The 24,322-nt window shown below is 43.3% G+C and overlaps 3 protein-coding genes across 11 annotated transcripts in view; all 3 read left to right on the forward strand.

Annotated features, from left to right (window-relative positions):
• Window positions 1-15: 15 nt before the first annotated feature.
• Window positions 16-24,322, forward strand: part of ZNF655 (zinc finger protein 655) — a 27,299-nt gene continuing 2,992 nt past the window's right edge. The window contains exons 1-9 of one of the 9 annotated variants that reach the window (XR_003003331.1): window positions 16-249; window positions 1,216-1,378; window positions 2,554-2,639; window positions 3,033-3,159; window positions 9,128-9,232; window positions 9,733-11,592; window positions 16,674-16,825; window positions 17,065-17,226; window positions 22,701-22,854. Coding sequence is in view for 3 of the 9 variants with exons in the window: in XM_024745331.1 (XP_024601099.1) it covers window positions 1,243-1,378; window positions 2,554-2,639; window positions 3,033-3,159; window positions 4,143-4,339 (546 nt within the window). In the remaining 6 variants the exon portion in view is untranslated. The other 8 variants (XR_003003330.1, XR_003003332.1, XR_003003334.1 and 5 more) reach the window with 8 other exon arrangements.
• Window positions 17,093-24,322, forward strand: part of TMEM225B (transmembrane protein 225B) — a 29,751-nt gene continuing 22,521 nt past the window's right edge. The window contains exon 1 of the mRNA XM_024745358.1: window positions 17,093-17,226. The gene's annotated coding sequence lies outside the window, so the exon portion shown is untranslated. The remainder of the gene's footprint in view (window positions 17,227-24,322) is intronic.
• The window catches only part of LOC112399872 (zinc finger protein 239-like), a 9,451-nt gene continuing 2,279 nt past the window's right edge, over window positions 17,151-24,322 (forward strand). Inside the window, exon 1 of the mRNA XM_024745272.1 lies at window positions 17,151-17,226. Coding sequence (XP_024601040.1) covers window positions 17,151-17,226 — 76 coding nt within the window. The remainder of the gene's footprint in view (window positions 17,227-24,322) is intronic.

Consider the following 24,322-nt stretch of genomic DNA (forward strand, 5'->3'; position numbering starts at 1 on the left):
TAGCAGAAGGACGTGGGTGGAAAAGCCTCACAAACAAGCCTTAGCGACTCGCACCCTCTTATCCGGGTCCCGCGTTCGGGGCCCTCATCCGGGGCCCGCCCTGCCCCCAGCCATCGGACTCCGCCTCCGGAAGTACCACAGAGAAGCGCCGGCCTCCGAGCAGCCTAGAGCGACCCCCGAAAGGCTGTGGTGGCCCCGTGAGCCAGGGTGTCCGCTACCGGACGGCCGACCGGCCCGCCCCTCCGCTTGGTGAGTCCCCGGAAGGCGTTCTGGGGTCGCGGTGGGTTGGCCGCTTGTTTAGCCTCCCGGGGAGGAGGAGTCTCCCGTCCCCGGCTGACTGCGGTTCCCGTCCCCAGGGGCGCGCGGGGCCGGGGTGCGAGGGCCCGTGTCTCTTCAGTCAGGGTTCGCCCCGACACCCCGCGGACGGAGGGCCCCGCCGTCAGGACCCGGTGACCGTTCCCTGCTGTGAGCTGGGTTTCTGGGGCCCGCTTCGCCCTTTTGGGACCGTGTCTTGACCTAGCAGGGAAGTGGGAGGAGGGCAGCGCCGGGCGAGGCCTTCTGAGGGCCGGGCGCGAGGGCCCTTTCTGAGGGTGTGGAAAGGGGACGGAGCGCTGCTGCGTCCTTGGGTGTGAAGGACAACCAGTCAGACCTGTTAGAGTCGCAGCCCTTCCCTGGCTTACTGTCAGGATTGTGGGAAAGGCCTTGCCACCTAGTCTGAGTTATCGAAGGGTCTGACCCTCCAGAGTGGAACTTGGTTATCAGTTAAGGCCATTCAGTAATTCAGAGTGGGCTGCCGGTGTTTACCAAAAAATTCGTAGGGGCCTGCTTTTAAAAAATTACGAGTATCGGAACTAGTGTGTTTCTCTGGGTGCATACCCGAACCTTGAAAGAAGTTTGTAAATGTCAAGTATTTTCAATTTACACAGAAAGTTTTAGGCTATTAAATTGTGTTTCCTTGATTTAAAAAAATTCCACAAATTCTGGATTAGTGGAGTTCAAATAAACTGCATACTTGGACCATATGACTTGGTTCTTAAATATCTGAAAGTGAATAATGTCCATTTTTCTTCCTGCTGCTTACTTCAGGTGGTTAATCATCATTAACTATTTTCATTGTATCTACAGCGTGCAAGATACTTTGCTAAGTCCTGAGAACGGAAAGTGATGGGTTGTTTTAACTTGTTACAATAATTTCTCCTAATCTCAACCCCGCAGTGATGGTCATCGTCCTCCAGAACAGGGATGGAGGAAATATCGGCCCAGGAAGCAGCAGGATCTCCAAGGGTCCAGTTTCAGCCTTTGGAGACCCACTCTGAGGGTCTGTCCCCAGAGCCTCAGTTCGTGCAGGACACCGACATGGAACAGGGACTCACTGGGGGTAAGGCAGAGAGAGCACTTCCATCCGGGAGAATGGGAGTGCAGAGGGGCTCCTGGGCCTGGTATGAGAGAGGTCAGGGATTTCAGTGAGAGATTGCTCCCTAGAGGGAGGTCTTGAAGGGAGGCACAGGCGCGACTCAGTCCAGTCCTGATCTGGGCCCCTCTGTTGAGGTCAGCCTGTCCTTTAATAGGCCGAGTGGTCTTCGCTCACTCTGCTCTGGCTGTTTCTCCTTCATGCAACTTTCACTTCATCCCAGTTATCACATTCAGAATAATTTCTAAGAAATGCTGCTTTTGCCGCACCTCACCGCCCTTGCCTTGCTTTCACTTCCTCTCAGATTTAGGGCCTGTCCCTCCCCCTGTTCCCTTAACTTAGTTTCTTCCCTCCTTGACCTTTTGTGCTTTGCCAGCTGCCATTCTGTTGCAACTGCAGTGTTCGTGACTAATCTAATTTTGATCAAGAAAACAACCATCTAATTCCTTGGTTGAGCCCAATGTATACATATCACATATTGACCACAAAATTACATTTTTCTGTATTATAGAGAGAGGTTGATCTGTCTTGTACTGCCTTTGTCTTGTATGAGTTTGTATGAGATTACTTGTGCCGACTGCAGTACCTGAAATAACTTGTGTGTCAGGAACACCAGCTGAGTGCCATGGTGCGTAGAGTGCTGTGGAGCATCGTGAGAGTGTGGAAAGGATTATGAGGAAACAGATGACCACTCCTTATTCTAGAGGGCCTTACACACTGGTTGCAGAGACAGTGCCCAGTCTCAAAAGAAAGGCTTAATGGAGTTTACAGAACAGTGTCTGGGAGAGGGTCAAAAGTCTACTAAATAACTGTGGCTCTGGATGAGCCACTGCAAATCTTTATGCTTTGCTTTGCCCATTTGCAAAACAGGTAACAGTGCTTACCCTTCTGTTAGAGGTATGTCATGTCATGGAATAATGTACAATATGAGATTTCATAATAAAATCCTGTATCACGGGTCTAAGCATGTGTAAGGAGGGCATGCAGGTGCTGAGAAGGTGCAGAACATGGTCAATACCTGATAAACGTTCGTTGGTTTTGCCGTAATGTTGATGTGAGGAAGGGTCCCACTGACTCTCTCTTTCGTAAGGGAGCCCTGGGGAAGGGCTGCTCTCACTCTTGGCTCCTTTCTCCTCCCTCAGCTCCACCTGTCCCCCAGGTGCCTGCTCTTCCCCACGAGGGAAGCCCAGGAGACCAGGCAGCTGCGCTCCTAACAGCCAGGTACCAGGTGAGCTGAGGAACCCTCTGCTTTTCCTCAGGGACTATTGCTGCTGATTGAGTGTGGTCCTTTCCTCATCCCATCCATAAACCTTTCCTGAATTTTTTTTTTTTTAATAGACCCCAGGTTGGGTGCTGATCATCTTCAGAGACCTGGACTTCACAGAAACCACCTTTCCATCTCCCCAATACCACCAGCAAACACTTCCTTTATCCTTGGTGTAGTCATGGGCGCTTATTAGATGTTAAAGGGTTGTGGAACCTATTTCCTAGATTCTACTCTGTTCTCCCTCCTTTCCACCATAAATGCACCCTGCAGACCCTCTGTATCATCTCCTTCATTCTCTGGCCATGATGCTGTGGTGGCCTCCTTCCCCAGAGCAGCCAGGCTGTGTTATTTCAGGAGTTTGTGACATTCGAGGATGTGGCTGTGCACCTTACTCGAGAGGAATGGGGATGCCTGGACCCTGTTCAGAGGGCTCTCTACAGAGAAGTGATGTTAGAGAATTATGGGAACCTGGTCTCACTGGGTAAGGATTGCCTTTCTTATTATTCAGTTTACCGCTTAGGATTTCTTTACTTCCTTGTTTTTGAGTAGGTGTGAGGTCTCTGAGTGTGGCTCAGATCCCCGGTCGTAGAACCTCCGATTCCTCCTTCTTTAAGGTCGTCTCCTCTGGGAGTGGGTTTCCTTCGGAGGTTTCAGGAGGAGACATTCTACTCCTTAACCTCAGTTAATGTTTCTTGCTTTTGTGGGGCATCTGTTCCCTGTTAGAAAAGGGAAACTTGCTGGTGCTTTGCAAGTTCTCACTTTCCCTATCTTTTCCTTTTTTGTGAGAGAGACTCTAGGGCCTCTCAACCCACAACCAGACACTTTCCTTCCTGGTAATTCAGTGCCCCTGTTTCCCATTTTTCTCAGAAGAAGAAATGCCTTTTTTTTTTTTTAAGATAGGCTAACGTCTTTGTTGAATAATCCCTCACCTCTTAAGATCCCTAAATTCATCTGCAAGTAGGCAGAATTTGAGAGACTTGATTTCAAGGCATGACTCACTGCGAGTACATTTCAGTGAGTCACCCAGAAGGTAATCCTGCGTAACCTCACCCGAGCTGCAGAAGTCTCAGACTTAGACCGAGTCTCTCCTTTGTCATTTGGATGGTGCAGTTGGTAGCTGAGATTAGACAACCTGTGGTGTTGTAGAGAAGGATCGGTGGGAGTTGTCGGCATCCCCCTCGGTGTGAGCATTGCTCCTCTTTCTTTTTTTGCCTGTCTCTGCTGCTCTTTTCTTTGTTATGTATGTATGTACTTAATCATACTTTTTCTTTTCTCTTTCTCCCTCTCTCTTTTTTTTTTTTTTAACTCTTTTTTGCTTTGCCTGTGCTGGTGGCATCCAGGGTGTTGTTTTGTCTCCTTGATTACACTCAGGATTAAAGAGGTCTTCTTATCTGTGGGGAGGCAGCCTGCCCACTGGGAAGGTTTTTAGTATGTTTTCCATTCCTGGCTCTTTGATCTTCGTAGGCATACTTCTCCGCCTTCCCACCACCCGGATTCATAGTGTGAATTCCTGCCCGGCCCTGAGTCATACCCAGGCAAGTGCTTTCTCTGGAGAAACACTTGCAGTCCTTTCAGCAGGAATCTCCAGGAGATGGCCCAGGTATCGGCTTCCCATCGATAGTGCTCGTCCCCGCTCGGAAACTCCTTTTCCACGGTTATGAGATGTTACACTTGATTGATGGAGTAGATGCTTCTCAGGATGCCACCACTATGTAAAATTGCAGCTCCTCAGATGACCTTTGATAAATTTCAAAGGGCCAAGGAAGCCCTCCGTTGCAACCAGAATTTTGAACCCTGAATTCTGAGCTCAATCAGAAGCCATGGTTGGTGGTCATCGACTTGTGTTCTCAGAAACCACAAAGTTCGACTCCAGCTCTTCGGTTATGATCTTTTCATGTTATTTTAGACTGTGGAACATACACTGTGTGCCCCTCCTTTTCTGTAGTGAACATGACCTGCCCCTTCTGTTGCCTAAATCTCCTGAGACCCCTGGGCCTTTCTAACGTTCTAGTCTTTTGCTTCCTTTAAATCCCTGTGGCCCCCTCCAGGGTTCTGCCTTCGTCCCGTTTATTCTTTGTGGGGCTGTACAGATTGATGGGTTTATATGACCTTTCCTGGTCAAGTGTTCCTTAGCCTTTCCTCAATGGAACGGAAAGGCTGTCTTTCCTTCAGGCTGTCAAATTGAATGTATATTCAACAACTTGTAAATTGTAAAGTGATATGTAATTGTAAATTACTGTTAATATCTAATAATTACATAATTTCCAACAGTTAACCTGTCTACTTTTTGGAGTAAAGAAACTTCTTAGTAGTTCAATCAGCCTAACAGCACAGCATACTGTTAGACTGAATTTTATCCCATTTCCTCTGTCATCTCTGCACATACACAGGACACATATGCACACTCACACATGCTGGGCACAATTATGTAAAAGAAGCCCTCCTACTCAACTTGTTTTTGTGACCAAGTCAGCAGCCTCTCCTTAGTAATTATTTTTTACAATCTTTAGGAAGTAATTTTCATATTTGGGGGTTCAGCAAACTCCACTTGAAATTGAAGTTTATACACTTAGTTAACTTAGCTTAATGTTTTGTGTTGTAAAATAAGGACTTTATAATTCAGTCTCTGATTTAGCAGCCCTGTTTTCCAGTTCATACCTTTTTCCCATGATAGTAGCTCTGAGTTGTATTTGTCACAGATATCAGAACTTTGGTCTTTTGGTTAAGTGCTTCCACTACACAATAATAAATATACAGAGTATGAACAGAGTAAAAGAATAAAAAAGTAGGTAAAAATTTTCATTACCAAATCTAAAAAGAAGCATATACTGTTGCCAGTGAGTGAATTACTGGCTTGGGGGTCATACCCAAAGGGAAGTCGTCTGTGACTTAGTGCTGGAGATTAATAAGACTGGGAAAAAAGCTTGGTTTACAACTCACATGGGGCAGTGTGGCAGGTGCCCTGTTAGGTGACAGCATTAGAAAGCTGCTTCCCAGAACTCTACTGGATGGTGAGTGAGCTGATAAATCAGGAATGTTTGGCACATACCCCTTGCTTTTTGAAGTTGATGTCATGAGGGCAAAAATGATTTTGTATAGAATGTCTTTCACTACCACAGTTGTTCACTACTGAGCAACCAGTATGTTACTAAGTACTTAACATATCTCATTTAATCCTTACCATAACCCTGTGAGCAGGTATTATTCTGTTTTATACCCGAGGCTAAGAGGAGTTAAGTGATCCATCCAGGGACAAAGCTAGGCTATGGACTCTGATCTGACTCTGAAGCCCACGCTTTTTCACTGTTTTGTGCCTTAGGACAGTTAGTCCAACCACATATAGTGTTTTTTTATATTTTTATGGCTCTGTACTATGATAGTAATTTAAAATGGCCACAATAAATTGGACAGACAGGCATGAGGTTGTACAGTTTGGGAGCAGAAAGGGCATGCATTCAAGAAAAAGTAAAATTGTTAGAGGATACATTCCATTATAATAGGTACCTACACAGGAACAATATAGCTAAGGAGAGATTTTATTTGTGTGTTTATTAAGGACCAGGAAGAAAAGCATGCAGCTTTCAGATGGCTAAAATCTTAGCACAGCACTGGTATAGGCAACAAACAATGAGGTAAATTTTAAATGTTATTTTTAAAGATCAGATTAAGTTAAAAATAAATCTAATTAGAAAACTGTCAAGGTTTCAATTTTAAAAATCAAAATGTTTTAATAAAAAATTAATTTTAGATAGGAAAAATTTCAAATTTCGATAGGAAAAATGCATATTTTGAAAGCGTAGATTTTTGACTTAAATCTAGGAAAAAGGCATTCAGGCCAGTAGTAAGAAAACCTGCTTTAATGCTTTCTGTGACCCTTAGTATAGATTGGAAAGAATGTTAACTGTGGGTTCCATTTACCATCTGTGACTGAGCAGATATTTAAACCGATTATAATGACGTTTCCATCTATAAAACAAAAAATAATGTCTGCTTCCTGGGTTGTGTCAAGGCTTAAATCAGGTTATGTGCGTAAGCACCTGGCTTGTGCTGGTTACTTACCAGCGCATGTTCTTTCCGAAGGGGCAGCAAGTGGTGGGAGCTATGGACCAGATTTCTTAATACAGACAAAGATTTCAGGAGAGTGTTCAAATTGTTTGTTCATAATGGAATTTTCTCAGATTGAGCGTTGCTCAGGCTGTGCCTATTACGAAGAGATATTCATTCCTTTGACACTAAATGTTCTCTCAGGTCCCTTTTAATTAAACGTCATGATTCTAAATCTGTTGGATCCTGTCTCTCCGTGTATTGTTCTAATTACTGTTTCTCTGTTCTTTTTATTATTTTCACCTTTTGCTCCATTGTCACTATGTTGGTCTTCTGTTCTCTTTCTGTACATATTTAGAGGAAGGGATGGATTTCATTCACAATCATTATTTTTTACTAGTAGATTATTTAAAAGCCGGTTTCTGAAATAAGACTGTCTGTTTGAGCCCCAGCTTCACCAGTTATCATGACCTTGGGCAACGTTCTTAACCTCTCTGAATCTTAGTTTTCCCATTTGTAAAATTGGTACAGTAATAATTCCTATCTCATGAAGGTATGGTGAGTATTAAGTGAGTAAAAGCTTATAAAGCTCTTGGTGTGGTACTTTGCACCTACCAAATGCTTAGTGAATCTTAGCTTAATATTTTGATAATACAAGTGACTTTAAGTCTGTATCTTGAATCCCTTTCTCTCTTCTAAACTGCAGTCTTGTATCTCTAACTGCCTGCTAGGCATTGTCTATACCTTCCTACATTACCTTAAACATGTGTCTAAAATCAAACCCCTAATCCAACAAGAAGATGATCTTTTTTGTTGTGTGTAAGTGATTTAAGTGTAGATATAGAGTAACCAAAATTAATTTCAATTTTCAAATACCTAGAAACACCTTAATAAATATCTGTCAAAAGTTGCAAATTATGTTATCAGAATTCTGAGCAGCGTAGTTGCTGTGTCATGCCATACTAACTTTTTTTAAACTTGCAAAACTATTTCATTTGACATGGAGGAGCTTAACTAAAATGTGTCCGAAAAGAGAATTGACTCTATGCCCAACAGGAATTCAGAAACACAGTAAATGTCTTTTTTATATCTGTTCTGATCTCCCTGCTCTTAAGCTGTCATGTGGAATCCCATAGGACAACTATTGGTTTATCATACTTTTCAGGCCCAAAGCCCTTTTTAAAACATTGATTATCTGTTGACACTTGGGCACAAAATTGGCACTCAATGAGTAGCTTTTAAATAAATGAATGAAAAGAAGTGCAAGATAAAAGGTACATGGTCCCTGCTATCAAAGAGTTTATAAATCAGGTAGGGATAATAATACCTGAAAACAATTTTAAAAAATCTGTAAACTTCATTATATAGAGACATGTCAGGATAAGAAGAACACATAATACAGTTTGTAGACATTCAGTAAGTGCAGAGAAAGGCTTTTGGAGATGAGGGGCTTGAGCTAGACCTTGTATGTGTGCTACTAGAAGCTTTATGGGCTGAATACGTGTAAAAACTGCCCCTTTGATACTGTAATAGTTCTGCCCCACCTCAGAAGCAGACTGCCTCTTGCTTTTGCTTTAAAAGAGATGAGATAAAAATAAAATAAAATAAAAAAATAAAAGAGATGAGATCCTAGCAGTCCATTATGCAAGCCAGAGAAAGACCATTTTGTGTGAAAATGCACTTTTATTGCATCTTCCTCACTGTATCATATTAGTGTAAGTTATTTATATCTGTCTCTGCAGTTAGAGTGTAAGGTCCTTGAGGGGATGGACCTTATCTGCTTGGGCTCTTTATCTCCTACATACTTTGCATATAGGAGGCACTCCATAAATGTTTGTTGAATAAACAAGGATATAAGCTCCTAAGGGGTAAGGATGTGTCATATTATTATTTGTTTCCTCATGTGCCCTGAAATGAATTGTTTCTTGAGATTGGTCCTTGGAATATTTTTTCAGCCTTCACTGATTCTATTGCTACAGTTTAGCTCACCGCACAACAGGTGCTTGAGAATTCACCTTTCTCCAGTCCAGCAGAGTTATATTTTGATGACCTCCATTTTGACCAGGTCTAATACTTGTAGGCCAGGTCTAATACAAAGAGTAATCTGTAGGCAACAGATGAGGAGTGATAATGGTAATTTCTGTGAAGACAGGTACACACTCACGCCACATTCCCTGAGTGTGTGTAAATGAATACTTACGCTCCCAAAAGTCATCAACTTGCCCCTTAGCATACCTCTTTCTAGAGCACAAATATGAACTCCTCGTAGAAGGTCTTTGGCCTTCTCACTCTCCAGGCCTTCCTAATGTCTTGTAATTTCTCCATTAGCCATTATTAAGAGAAAAAGTGGCTGGTGTAGTATCTGGGGATAAATTGCCACATCCCATTTCCTTCTCTGTGAGCAGGATTTCCAATTTCCAAGCCTGATGGGATCTCCCAGCTGGAACAAGATCTACAGGTCTTTGATCTGGAAACTAAGAATAGAGAAGTCTTAAGAGATGACTGCTCAGGTGAGTAAGGCAGAATCAATCAGATAAATTAGTAGGGAAGTAAAGTCTAGTTGTTGAGCCAAGCTGTAGTTGCTTTGGCAGTCAATGAAGAGCTCTGTCTGTATCCCAGAACGGAGAGCTCTTTCCTTTTCTGTTCAGTTTTGATGAACTCTTACTTTGTCCCTTATCCGTAAGTTGTACTAGGTCCCTATTCAAGTTGCTTATCTATGATTCTGTTGAACTAGTTCCCTGTTATCTCCATTGAAACACCTTAATTGGTTATCTTCTTACTCTGCTGAACCTGCCCTCTATTTCTCCCACACCTTGGACCACTTGGATCCTACCTCACTGCTCCTATTCATGCCCTTACATCTGCTGTTGAGATTTTGTTCCTGTGTTTCAGAGTAAATAAACTTCTCTTACCCTGGTAGATTGTAGATTATTTAGTTTTCTCTAAGTTTTGTTTTTCTAAGCACAGGGTACAGATTACATTTGCATTTTCTATTTATATATTGAATCAGATGGAGAGACCAGAGAAGAAAACAACCTGTTGATTCCTAAGCAGAAAATTCCAGAAGAAGTACATTCATACAAAGTGAGAGTAGGAAGACTCAAAAAGGATATTGCCCAAGTTCCTGAGACTAGAGAAGTGTATAAGACTGAGGACAGGTTAGAAAGGCTTCAGGAAATCTTAAGGAAATTTCTCTTCCTGGAGAGAGAGTTTAGGCAAATAACAATCAGTAAGAAAACCTTCACCAGTGAGAAGAACAGTGAATGTAATGAACCTGAAAAAAGCTTCAGTCTGGACTCAACTCTTGATGCAGATCAGAGAGTTCTTAGAATACAGAATGTTGATGACATTGATAAGTATGACATGAGCCTCAACCAGAATTCAGCTGGTAAACATGAGCAAATAAATCTAACACAGGATTTTCAGAGTAATGAGTATAAGGAAAGTTTAATGGAACTCTCCCACCTTAATAAATGGGAGAGCATTCCTGCCACTGAGAAATCCTATAAATGTGATGCATGTGAGAAAATCTTCCATCAGAGCTCAGCCCTTTCTAGACATCAGAGAATTCATACTAGGGAGAAACCCTACAAATGTAAAGAATGTGAAAAATCTTTCAGTCAGAGTTCAAGTCTTAGTCGACATAAAAGAATACACGCTAGAGAAAAACCCTATAAATGTGAAGCATCTGATAAATCCTGTGAGGCGTCTGACAAATCCTGTAGTCAGAGCTCAGACATAATTCAACATAAGAGGATTCACACTAGAGCAAAATCTTATAAATGTAGCAGTTGTGAAAGAGTCTTCAGTCGTAGTGTACACCTCACTCAACATCAGAGAGTTCACAGAGAGATGCCTTGTAAGTGTACTGTGTGTGGCAGTGACTTCTGTCATACCTCACACTTAGCTGAACATCAGAAGGTCCATTGTGAAGAGAAGTCCTATGAATACAACGAATGTGGGTTGACCTTTATTAAGCATCAAGGAATTCGTCTCAGAGAAAAGCCCTATACATGTAATGAATGTGGAAAAGACTTCAGATTGAATTCCCATCTTATTCAGCATCAAAGATTTCACACAGGAGAGAAACCACATGAATGTAATGAATGTGGAAAAGCTTTCAGTCAAACCTCATGCCTTATTCAGCATCACAAAATTCATAGGAAAGAGAAATCCTATGAGTGTAATGATTATCAGGATAATTTCAACCATAGCTCAGATCTTGTCCTGCAACAGGAAGTCCTCACCAGAGAAAAAGCCTTTGATTGTGATGTGTGGGAAAAGAACCTCAGTCAGAGAGCACACCTCGTCCACCATCAAGGAATTCATACCAAAGAGAAACCTTGTGAATGTAATGAACGTGGGGAGACATTTAGTCAAGTTCAGGCCTCATTCAGCATCTGAGAGTTCACAGCAGTTCATGTCCTGAATGTGGTAAAGGATTCGGTCCCAGCTCAACCTTTATTCATCATTGGGGAATTCACACCAGAGAGAAACCTTCTGAATGTGACGAACGTTGGAAAGCTATTAGTCCGTGTTAAACTCTTTACACCTGCGAACCCATACCAATGAGAAAACCTACAAATACATTGAAGGTGGTAGATGCTTCATGCTATTTTCATACCTTAGTCACCATTGGAGAATTCATACTGGAATAAAATTCTATAAATGTGATGCATGTGAGAATATCTTCCATCAGAGCTCAGCCCTTTCTAGACATCAGAGAATTCATACTAGAGAGAAACTCTACATATGTAAAGAATGTGAAAAATCTTTCAGTCAGAATTCAAGTCTTAGTCGACATAAAAGAATACACGCTAGAGAGAAACCCTATAAACGTGAAAAAGCCTTCAGTCAAAGAAACTACATGGTGAGCATCAAATTCATTTCATGCCGAATACTTATGAATGTAATAAATGTGTATGTGTGGGAGTATTCAGCCATATTCCAACCCTCATTCAGCAAAGAATTCATACCCAAGAGAAGTCATTTGGGTATATAGTAAATGACAAGTCTAGGAGTTCAAGTCTTTTTTCATCATCAGAATATCCATACCAGACAGGAATGTGATATAATGCAAGTGGAAACATTTAGCACCGTATTTCAGGCTTTATTCAACATCAAAATATTGAAGGGAAAATTATTATTTGCATATGAAATCGTTAATATATAGTCCCAGTCTTTTTCATTGCAGAAGAATCTAGTCAGAGGAGTGACTTGGTGAATGCAGTTCTGTTTTCTCGTGGCATTCTTTTATTTAATAGGTGTTATAAGTAGGTATGTATGCTTTATTTATGGAACTCATTTAAGCTATTTTTATTTTTATTTTTATTTTTTTTTGTGGTACGCAGGCCTCTCACTGTTGTGGCCTCTCCCGTTGTGGAGCACAGGCTCCGGACGCACAGGCTCAGCAGCCATGGCTCATGGGCCCAGCCGCTCTGCGGCATGTGGGGTCAACCCGGACTGGGGCACGAACCCGTGTCCCCTGCATCGGCAGGCGGACTCTCAACCACTGTGCCACCAGGGAAGCCCCTAAGCTATTTTTATTTTAATGTGGCCTATAAACATTTTTATTTTTCCTGAAGTTGGTTCTTACTGTTCACAGCTTCCCTAAGATAAATTAATACACCAATGTTAAAACATGTCAACTTCTGGAAAGTTTCTCATTTAGCTTTTTCTACTGTTCTCAGTCAAAGTTCTCTCCAAAACAGACTCTTAGGCCTGCTGTTTTCTGAGGACCCTATTTCTTTCCAGCCGTAACATTTGGATTCCTGTTGATTTCTCCATTCTCTTAAGCACCTTCAATGATGGTTTCCTAGTTTTAAGCTTTACACCAGCAGGTATGCCACCCCTACTTGCTTTTTTGGTGTCTTCTTTCCTAATGCAAATTATCTTCCTTTAAAAGAAATGGATTTACACACCCTGTCCATCCATGAGTATGAAGGATTCTGTTTCCCCTGAGTTTGTGGCAGGCAGCTAAACATTTTCAAGTGACACCCAAATTCTTAGCTGTGTTAGCATTCACAGCCTTCTAAAAGAGATGAAAAAGACCTTAGGAAGCCAACAAGACTGGTGGTAGCCTAGCTATATTCAGCACCTATTCTGCATGTCTAAGTTCAGAATTATTTTATGTATGTCCATTGAAGGCCAGCAGAATGCTCAAGTCTGCTTTTGATAGGGTAAAACGTAAAGAACATATACTAAAATCAGATCTTCGTAAGGGAATGCTGCCTTCCATCAAAGGTATTGCTGTTCTTGTGTAATATCTTTAGAGTATATTTCAAGAATGGCAGATATGCCTGTAAAATCTAACCATTACAGTTTTTCATTACCCGTTTTTAATTGTTTACACATCATCATATTTTTTGTATTTTACTAGAGTCTACAGGCCATATAAAATAACATTTTTTTTTGATTGATGAAACTGAGCACAGATGTTGGCTCCAGAGTTCAGTGTCACTGTCATAACACCTAGCAAGAGTTCATGATTCTTTAGATGATGTCAAAGCATTCTATTGTATTTTTCCATCTTAAGCGTCAACATATTTTGTGAATAAGACAGTGTTATTTAAAATTCTAGTTGTCGTTCCGGCGATTGAGGCTTTCATAATTCATATGTTAAAATATTCTCTAGGGATCCTTAACAAATATATAAAAATTCATTGCTTACTCTGTAAGCCTCTTATGGCTAATAACCTCTAGGGTAGTTCTACCACAGTATTTTACCTCTTAGCCATCAGCAAGCATAGGATCTCATCAGGGCACGGTAGGGACCTAAATGAATTGATCTAAATGTAAAAGCATATGAAAAATGCATGTTTTCGTTTTCCTGTCTATGACCATATATACCCTACGGATAGAGAACACGGGTAATCACCTCCAGTGATTATGAAACAGAGGATTAAGTAATCTCTAAATAGCAGAAAATGTAAAAATCACATGTATGCATTTGGTTTAGGAATGTGCTTTTGTACTTCCACTTGAATAAAGGTGTGTTTGGTACTCTGAGAATCTGTTTCAAATAAAATCTGAAGTCCTCAGCCAGAAGCATTTGGGAATCTTAGAATCACCTTCCTGGCTGCAACTCAGTTCCTTCTAGAAACCTGCTTCACAGCGGGAATAAATCACTCTCCTTCGTACAGGTACAAAGCTTGCTCTTCCACAGACCTCTGCAATAAAGTCAATGTTTACAATTTAAAGGGTTATTCGGTTGGAATGCTGTTGGCACATTAAGGGTAAATAGTTTGAGGTTTCAGTAGAGCTGGGCAGAATGTGTTTTTTAAATAAATAAAACACATTTTAAAAAATGAGAAACCAAAATAATCCTTGAGGGCAAGTAACTTGTCTCTTTAAACTTGCTGATATTTAATTGGTCCAGTATAGTTTGTGTTCTTAGTCTTTTTAGCCTTGAAGACAGGGGAGGGAAGAGAAGAAATCTAATAGTTGGGACACCTAATTTTATCTATCTGTCCACCTACCTACGTACACATGTATATATATATATGCACATATTCAAACAGTCCTCACAACAACTCTCCAAGGGAACCAGCTCCGTTTTACAGAGGAACTGAGGTGTAGAGAGGTTGAAAAACCTGTAGGGTCACACAGTAAGCTCAAAGTCAGGGCTGTTTGACTCCACAGCTTTCCATCGTGATGTTGGTATCGGACACATCCCAGAACCTAGAGAAGAGACGTTTTCTTTGATAGTTCTTTGTTCCCTGTTACACACCCAGTGATTCACCATTAGTTTGCAGCTGATCCTAAATGCTCCCAGAGCTCTCTGGGAAGCTGGGAGAAAATATCCCAGTATCTTTTGGGAGCTAGTTAGAACCCCCCTGCCCCACCCTTTGAAACAGGCTTGACAATTTTGACGACAGGCTACAGGTCAAATCTCCTGAATTCCCATCTTCTGCCAAGACATCCCCACTGCCATCACTAGATTTATATTTCCATTTCTCAGGGACCCACATGCATTCTTAATTTTTCTGCCAACTAGGACTTACTAATGGATACATATCCTTACCAAGGTTTACTATCGCCTCTGACCATATAGTGGTGGAGCAAAGTGGGGAATGGGAAAATCAAGTTTGATTCCTAGGTTTTCGGCTTGAGCAAGTGTGGATCGGTAGACTAGAGATGGAGAGTGCTGAGAGTGGAGCAGGGAGAGTATTTCGGGCAAAAGAGAGCATGTCAGAAGGCCTGCAGAGGAAAGAGTATGGCATTTTCAAGTCAGTAATAAATGAGCTCTTTGGAGAATGCCTCACCTTAGGAAATAGTACGTGGGTAACTGAGGATTTGAGAACAAAGTTCAAAGGAAGCCCATAGGGTGTTGTCTCAGAAACGATGGAATTTCTCACATCCAAGTATGTAACATCTTATGTCCTTTCATTCATTCAGTAATGCAGTTGGCAGGCAATATTTAGTGGAAGCCGGTGGATACAGTTAACCTAATCAAATGCATCAAACAATCCATTGGGTAAAGAAGACAGATGAGTCAAAGCGATGAGTTTGGAATGAGACATATGTTTGAACTTTACTAGCTATATGACTTTGGACATTTTACTTAATTAGCCTTTCTAGTTTTCTTGTGTATACAGTGTGGTTGTTAATAGCATGAAAATTAAATGAGGTAATGTAAAAGCTACTGGTCATATACTAAATGCCCAGAAGTTTTTAATGTAAATACTAATATAAAAAACGCTACAACAGAGGAGAGATACTTAGCATAAAATCTAAAAAAGGGGAAATCAACGAGCAAGCGTTTACCAGTGCAGGACTGGCATTGTTCAGGGGGGGACACCCTGAGCTAGGAGAACTTAAAATATGACTAGAGAAATCACTAGGCATTTGTGGTCTGTGTGGTAGGAACTGCCTCCTGACAGGCACTTCCTGCTGGAGTTGGCAAACTGACACGCCTCTAACATTCGTTATCATGCGGCATCAAGTCTTAACACTCCCTTCAAAATATGAGTGCATGAAGGAACCGATGTTAAATCCAAGACTTAAGAATGGTTTCAAATAGATGGTGCTCTGTACAAATCAACAAGAAAATATTGATTTTGGAATTACTTTGCTGCCTCATCCCACTCTCTTTAAGAAAATGGTTACCCTTTTATATTTGTATTTCATCCATGTTAATAAATTTACAACTTGGACGTAATTACGAACGTCTTTCCCGCAGTCGCTTATGTCCCGCAGACAGCATTTCCCCCGTCTTCCTCCACTGTCTCTCCGGAGTGTGGTTAGCCTCCAGGCTCTGGTTTGAACGGGCCAGGGTTGAAATCCTGCCTCTAGATTGCTCACTAGCTGTGCAGCTTCTGGCCTGTAAGATAGTAAAAAGTATAAACTTTTTGGGATTGTTGTGAGGGTTAATGAGATAATGTTCAGTTTCAGTGCCCCATAACTGGTAGCTGTTATGTTTGAGTTTAGCAGGAAAATCCTCTATCATGAACAGCTCGTTTCCTTATCCTTTTTTCCTGCTTCAGCATATCAGATACGCCTCTGCAAACCTGTACTCCAGGTGCAGTAGTTGTTTGGATCTTGATCCTATCTCTACGGCTTTTCTTCCTCTTTCAGCCCTTTGGTACCAGTACGTTCCTCCTCTTTGTTTATATGCTCCAGGCATAACTGGGAAGCTGAGTTGAAGCGACAAAGGGAGAGGAGGACAGGCTGGACAGAGGGCGTAGATAACAGGTTTTGGCCCAGCAGGGTCAGCGTGGCCTGTGATCTTGAAGAAGGCATGTGGAGATGGGTGGAGCAGAGCGGAGGAGGCAAATGGGGTGCACACGGGACACTGGGGATGAGAAAGAAGAGACAACCAATTTAGATCCTAAGCCCACTTGGGCGATGAAGGGCAAATAGAGAAATCTTTTCTGTCCTCCTAAAATCCCTTCTTGGGAAGGAGGACAAACGCCCAAGGAAGCCCCGCACCCGACTCCGCTCTGGACCCAGCTCCCCAGCGGCCCCTAGGGAACCCGCGATCGAGATTAGACCTCCGAGCTGCCTAGACGGGCCCCGGAAGTGCGCGCCGAGGAGCAGGCGTTTCTAGTCCCCCTGGAGGCCGAGGTCGCCGACGCCGCCGGAACGAGCGGCCGGCTGAGCGAGTGAGTGTTGCGGTTTGCCGCTGGGGCGGCGGGAGAGGGTCGGGCAGCGGAGATCCCGTGGGGTCGGGGTGGGGTGCGCTGCCGGCCGGCCAGGCGCTCCCCGCGGCGGGGTCCAGTCGGCCTGCGGGGAAGACGAGGCTCCCCCGACCGACCCCAGGCCGGGAACCTCTCAGGAAGCGGCACCTACGGCACGGGCGGCTTTCCCTACATCTGTCCTCTTCTCGCTCTCTGTCCTGAAGTGACTGCCCGTTCCTTGGGTCGGGTTCTGAAGACCTTTTAGAGAAGATCCTGGCCTTGGAGCGGCACCGGGGACTGGACCCGGCCCATGGAGAAGCTGCCTGAGCAGACGTCCCCGGAGTCCCCGTGTCCGTCCTTCGAGCAGGAGCCTCGAAAGAGCAAGGGTGAGGAGAGCTGACCTAGCTGCTTTCTTTGTCTAAACTTTGTCCTTCCCACCGCGGCCTCAGATCAGATGGACACGATTAACCGTGCGCTTAGAATTACCCTGGTGCAAGACACTGATTTTTTTTTTAACCTAAAACTCTATTACATGTAAATAAAGCCTATCACTAATGTTTCCTCTTTTCATGTGTGGAGCAGACAGACCTGCAGACCTGCAGCAGCACTGTCCATAGCACTAAGTTTTGAGGATCTGTTATTCCAGCACGTGTTAACTTGCTTGTCCTTTGAGAGGCTCAGTAAACGTTGTGTGAATAAAAGAATGAATGAACTCAGCCAAGTGTGTCCTATACCCTAAGTACCAGGAAGAGTGGCTTCTCCCCCGAACCTGCCTTTCTTCATTAGGGAAGATACATTTTCCACCCAGGATGTGAACTTCGAGAGGGTACTTTGCCTGTGGAGTACAGTAGACAGGCCAGACACCTGCTGATGGAAAATGAGGTTAAACTGTAAACATCAGCATTTAAATTTCAATCTACCATCCCACCATTATCTCGTATATGCTTGGCCTTTAAAAAAAGGTGGATTTGGATTATTTAATTGAGGGACAAAGGCTTAGATAATCCACATCATAGATTTTGAGATGGCTAAGGTTTGGAGGATTTTTCTTTCACATATTTAGCTTTCTAATTCTGTTTTAGGCTGATTTTTAACTCAGATATTCTATTGAGTTATTATTATAAGGTGCTGAGACTAAGTTGAAAGAAAACGTACCTCTGTTGCCCCCCCCCCACACACCAGCTTAGAGTTGAGTTGGAATAGTTATCTGTGAGAGACTACAGGACAATAAACAATGTGGACGTTCACCTATCAACTGGGTATTGGCCCAGGAGGCCTTAGAAAATCATATATTTGGCCTTGAAAGAATTTAGAGTAAGAAAAGAATCAGAGTTTAGGTAAGAGGGGATAGGCCCTTATCACAGGCTCCTCACTGCTAGTCTTTCTAAGGCCAAGTGCCTTAGTTGCCATCCTAAAATATTTGTGTTAGTTCACAGTGCCCACTGCATTCAGTTCATTCTCTGTAACCTGGCATTCAGGGTCCTCTGCAGTGGGGTTTCAACCCAACTTTAAAGTCTTTATCTCAGTGTTCCCCCAGACAGACCCTGCAAGACTCGTGTGTCTGCACAAGGAAATGCCGAAAACACTTTGCACTATCCACCATTGTGCCTTTGTGTCCTTTTTTTGCGTCGCTGTCCCCTACATTCTCTGCCTACCCAAACCCCACACATCCCAGTGTCCCATGCTTGAAACCTCAGTGCAGGGCAGCCTCCTCCATCAGGTTTCTGAAGCAGACTGGTGGCTGCCAGGAAGGAAACAAACACATGCTAGAGATGTGGAAACCTGTAGGACTTGGTCGTTGACTAAGTAATAGAGGGAAGTTGGGTGTAATCACCTTTGTTTCCTTTGCTATCATACCTCTTAAAAATCTTCACCAGTTGCTGTTAATTTTGTAACTGCCATTCACTTGGTGCAGGGCACTGCTTCTGCTCCATCGAAACTGATTATATCCAGGTTGCCAGTGGCTTAACTAATGAATCCACTGGACATTTTTTTTTATCCCTAATTTTAATTTTAATATATTTAAAAAAATTTTTTTATTTTTGGTCTGCGTTGGGTCTTCATTGCTGCCTGTGGGCTTTTCTCTCTAGTTGCGGCGACCAGGGGCTACTCTTTTTTGCAGTGCGCGGGCTTCTCATTGTGGTGGCTTCTCTTGTTGTGGAGCACGGGCTCAAGGCCTGCGGGCTCAGTAGTTGCGGCACAGGGGCCCCAGAGCACGGCCTTCAGTAGTTGCGGTGCATGGGCTCAGTAGTTGCGGCGTGTGTGCTCTAGGGTGTGTGGGCTTCAGTAGTCATGGCGTGCTGGCTCAGTAGTTGTGGCTCGCGGGCTCTAGAGCGCAGGTTCAGTAGTTGTGGTGCACAGGCTTAGTTGCTCCACGGCATGTGGGATCTTCCTGGACCAGGGCTCGAACCTGGGTCCCCCTGCATTGGCAGGCGGATTCTTAACCACTGCACCACCAGGGAAGTCCCATCCCTAATTTTTTTTGACCCTTTAGTATTTCTGTTGATGTGATCACTGTTTCTTGAAACTCTTGTTCTTTGGTTTTGGAAGCACCATTTTCTCCTGGTCCTGCCACTTGCCTTCTCAGGGTCTTTCCCATTCCTGTTTCTCTGCTTCCTTCCTTCCTTCCTTCCTTCCTTCCTTCCTTCCTTCCTTCCTAAAAAAAAATTTGCGGGATCTCAGTTCCCTGACCAGGGATTGAACCCTGGCCACTGCAGTGAAAGCGCAGAGTCCAAACCACTGAAACACCAGGGAATTCCCTTCACCCATTTCTTAAACACTGATTTTCCCCAAAGCAGTTCTCAGCCCTCTTCTCTTTCACCCTCGTGGGTGATCCTGTCCCCTTCTGAGACTTCAGGTTGCACTCTGTGCTGAACCAGACATCTGTAAGTGTACTTCTGGACTCATTCTTTTCTGCCATCACCCACCTCCCTACCTTCCAGTGACTACCTTGACTAATTTTAGTAGGTGCTTTTCCCAAACCAGAAAACTTGGATCATCCTCTACATTCTCCTTCCCTCTGTATTCATTTGGCCACCAAATCCTGTCAGTTTTTCTTCAGAAAGGCCTGACTCTGTTGCCTGTCACCACCACCTCCTCATTTTAGGCCCATTTTATTTCCTTGGAGTATTGACACATCCCTGTGCTGTTGGTAATTTCCCCCACTCTCAGCTGCCCATATTATTCTCTGCCTATAGAATAAAGTCTCAAATCCTGAGTGTGGCGTATATGTCTCTTCATTATGTTTTTCAAAAAAAATTGTTCAGAGTGACTTTATTATTGTTTTTTTGTCTTTTCATTATCTGGCTCTACTCTTATTTTTTCTGCTCTATGTCCTACTTCCTGCCCACACGGAGCATACATCTCATTGAATTTTTTATCACTACTCCTTAAACTTAGTATTCCCTTTTATGTTTCTGAGCCTTAACATATGCTGTTGCTTTTGCCTGCAATTCTCTTTACCTTGTTGATCCCGATCATAGTTCAAGATGCAGCTTAACGTCATTCTTTGAGGATGTCGTCCGCAGTTCACCTAGGGAGGGGTTGTCATTCCGAATTGTGCTTTGAAACAGCATTATAATCTCTTTACCAGAATCTTGCACATAGTCAGCGTGGTACATATGTTTGTTGAGTGATTAAATCAAACAGGAAGTATATTAGTTTCCTACAACTGCTATGACAAATTACTGCAACTGCATGGCTTAAAACAACTGTATTTTCTCATAGGTCTGGAAGCTAGAAATCCAAGAGGGCCAGGCTTGCTCTGAAGGCTCTAGGGAAGAATCCTTCTTTGACTGCTCGTAGCTTCTGGTGGCTTCCAACCATCCTCCGCATTCCTTCGCTTGTAGCTGTATCACTGCAATCTTGCCTCCATTGTCACATGGCCTTCTTTCCCATGTGTTTCTGTGTCTGAATCTTCCTCTCCTTTCTCTTAATAAAGATTCCAGTCATTGGATTTAGGGTACGCCCTAATCCATTATGATCTCATCTTAACTAATTACCTCTGCAAGGACCCTATTTCCAAATAAGGTCACATTCTGAGGTATACATAAATTTGGGGGTGAGGGCTCTGTTTGACCCAGTACAGGAAGCGTTGCTCATTTCTTCTGCTGTTAGAAGTAAATGTACTTGGGATCACACAGCTTTGTAGTTAAGCTGCTTGAAGAACTGTGTAGATTTCCCCCTCCCTTTAAATTAGAAGCAAATCAGTCTAGAAATGTTTCTTTAGACCTTCATCCACAGGGACACATTTTTTTTTTTTTTTCTTTTTGCGGTACGTGGGCCTCTCACTGTTGTGGCCTCTCCTGTTGCAAAGCACAGGCTCCGGATGTGCAGGCTCAGCGGCCGTGGCTCATGGGCCTAGCCGCTCTGCAGCATGTGGAATCTTCCCGGACCAGGGCACGAACCTGTGTCCCCTGCATCGGCGGCGGACTCTCAACCACTGCGCCACCAGGGAAGCCCCATAGGGACACATTTGATAAGCCTGTTATTCCAGAGGGCAACTGCTCTCTTCTTGGGCTTCTCTAGCTCTGTCTCAGACTGGCCACTGTCTGCAGAGGTACTCCAGAGGGTCCTGCCATCCATCAGAGTTTGGATCCAAGTTTTTGATATTTCTTATATAAGTGGCTCAAACCCATGAGGCTCAAACCCTCTCTGAATTCTATTTGAGTTTCAGTCCTGAAGACTTTATAAATGGTCAACGTGGGGCCCTCCATGATTCATAGATTCTTCTCTTGATGGAGTAGAACTTCCTTATAATGGATTGCTAGGAAATAATCAGGAGCATTTTAAAGCACCTAATGTGTGCAGAGTTCTTTACATAGTACTGGGGTTGGAGGAAAAGAAATGGAAGACACCTCTTATTCTAGAGGTACTTTCAAAATAAATTGAAGGGAATACACACATACAAAAAACTAAACATATTTCTAAGGAGAGGCCCAAAGTCGATGTGGTTAAATGCCATGAGGAGGGGGCAGGAACTGTATGCTTTAGAGATTCAAAGGAACAATCACTTCCAGCCGGGGTTTGGAGCAGGGTTAAGTTTGGGGAAGGAGGCTGCCTTTGATCTGGGTTCTTGCAGGGTGGATAGGATTTTGATTGTTGGAGTTGGAAGGGAGGCTGATCCAGGTTGAGGAAGAAGGTCGAGCAGAGAAGGAATTGCGTGGGGAGCTAAATGTTCAGGAAACATTTCAGAGTAACTGGAGCATAGAGTAGATTGATAGAGGATGAGACTAAAGGCAGAGCGGAGCACGAGTGTGGAAAATGAATGCCACGCCAAAGAATTTAGATTTGCTTGGCAGAAATTGAAGTATGTGAGCTTTGCTTAACAGGAGGCTAGCAGATGAGCATTGCAAATCAAGGAAGAGATTCTAGTTTGTTTAGTGTGAGAGGTGATTAGGATCTGACTTTAGGATATTAGCAGTGATAACAGGAAGGCAGGGGAAAAAAAGTATTGGTACATTGTAGATAGAAGCAATAGTACTTTTGTTTACTGAGTGGATATGGGGACAGAGAAGAGAGTCACTGGTCATTATTTACCGCACCACCCTCCCTTTTATTTTGAAAAATGTTAAAGCTACAGGAGAGTTGCAAGGCTATCGTACCAAGTACTCACACACCAGAAGTGTGTGTGCAGGTTTGGGATAGGTTGATCTCAAGAAACTGGTATGAGAGCCGTCGTGTGGAAATGTCTTTTTCGATTATTGGAGATGCTGTAGCTGGTCTACGAATATCCCCCATCCCAGTAGATGGGAACACCATCCCTCCTGCTACACAACCCAGAGAGAAACTTTGGTTTCTCTCGTATCCATATCCGTCAGCCAGTAATCCTGTCCATGTGACTGTCAACGTTTCTTTCCAGAATCCAAGTGCTTCTTAATACCTCCTCTGCCACCGTCTTGGTTCAGGTTGCCGTCATTTCTCCCCTGGATTATCGCAGCAGCCTGGTTGGTTGTCCTGCCTCTGCAGTTACCTCCCTCCAGCCTCTACCCAGCATGGCAGCCAGTGTGATCCTGGTAAAGTGTCAGCTCTTGTCTTCCTCTGGTCAGAACCCTCCAGTGGCTCCCCATCTCACTCTGAAATAAATCTCTTACAGACCTGTAGCCTACAGGGTCCTGTGTTCTCTGATCCCCCTTCTATGCCTCTGACCTCAGTTCTTACTCCTCTCCCCCTTGCTCATTCTGCTCCAGTCGCACTTGCCTCTTTGAACACCCAGGGTCTCGCACTTGCTATTTCTTCTATGTGTAATGCTCTTTCCCACATATCCTTATCTCCTTCAAGTCTTGGCTTAAATGTCATTTTCTTAGTCCTCCTTTGACTGTGATATTTAAAATTGCAACGCTTTTGCCCACTGCCCCCGGCATTCTAATCCTTGTTCCTTGCTTTTTTCCTCTATAACACTTTTATGACCTTTTAACAGTATGTAATTGACATAGTTTACTATCCATCTCCCTTAGTAAAATGAAAGGTCTTTGAGGATTTTTGTGTTTTGCTTACTGATGTATCTCAGAGTCTGGAACTATACCTGGCATGTTGTTAGTGATCAGTAAAACGTACTGACTGTTACATGACTTAAAGATGAGTATTTCAAGAGCTGTAGGAAAAGGATCACCTTCACCTTCATGGAGAAGGTGATATTGAACAGGGCCTGAGAGCAGTGAGATTGACATCCTCGACTACGTTGGGTAGGCTGTCAAATCTCGGGCAGTGGGCCAAATAAAAGGCACATCCTCTACAACATCCCAGCCTTCACATATTATGAGTAGAGTGGTTCAACAGATAGTAAAGAGGCTTTGTGTAGGGAGAAGATCAGAATGAGGCTGGAAAGACAGATGGGGGCCAGGTCAGGGCGGTAAAGAAGAAACCCTAGTCCCTGCTCCTCAGGAGCTTGCAATCTGTCTGACAAGTAAGGTAAACACACGTGCAAGGGGACGTAAAAACATTAAACCAGCAATCCATTCACACCTGGTAGAATAACTAACATCGAAAAGATAAGAAATAAAAAGTGTTGATGAGGATGTGGAGAAAAAGGAACCCTCATGCATTGTTGGTGGGAATGTAAATTGGTGCAGCCATTATGGAAAATGGTATGGAGGTTCCTCAAAAAATTATAAATGGAACTACTATGTGATCCAGCACTTCTGGGTATTTATTCAAAGGAAAATAAACCATTCTCTCGAAAAGATATCTGCACCCACAGGTTCATTGCAGCATTACTTACAATAGCCAAGACATGGAAACAACCTAAGTGTCCATCGACGGATGAATGGATGAAAACGTGCTATCTGTACACACAATGGAACATTATCCAGCCATAAAAAACACGAAATTCCTGCCATCGCAACAGCACGGTTGGACTTCGAGGACATTATGCTAAGTGAAATAAGTCAGAGAAGGACAAACACTGTATGACCTGACTTGTATGTGAAATCTGAAAAATCCAAACTCATAGATAACAGAGAACAGATTGGTGGTTGCCAGAGG

The sequence above is a fragment of the Neophocaena asiaeorientalis genome, unplaced genomic scaffold (assembly GCF_003031525.2).
Source record: "Neophocaena asiaeorientalis asiaeorientalis breed wild unplaced genomic scaffold, Neophocaena_asiaeorientalis_V1.1 scaffold461, whole genome shotgun sequence".
Lineage (NCBI taxonomy): Eukaryota > Metazoa > Chordata > Mammalia > Artiodactyla > Phocoenidae > Neophocaena > Neophocaena asiaeorientalis.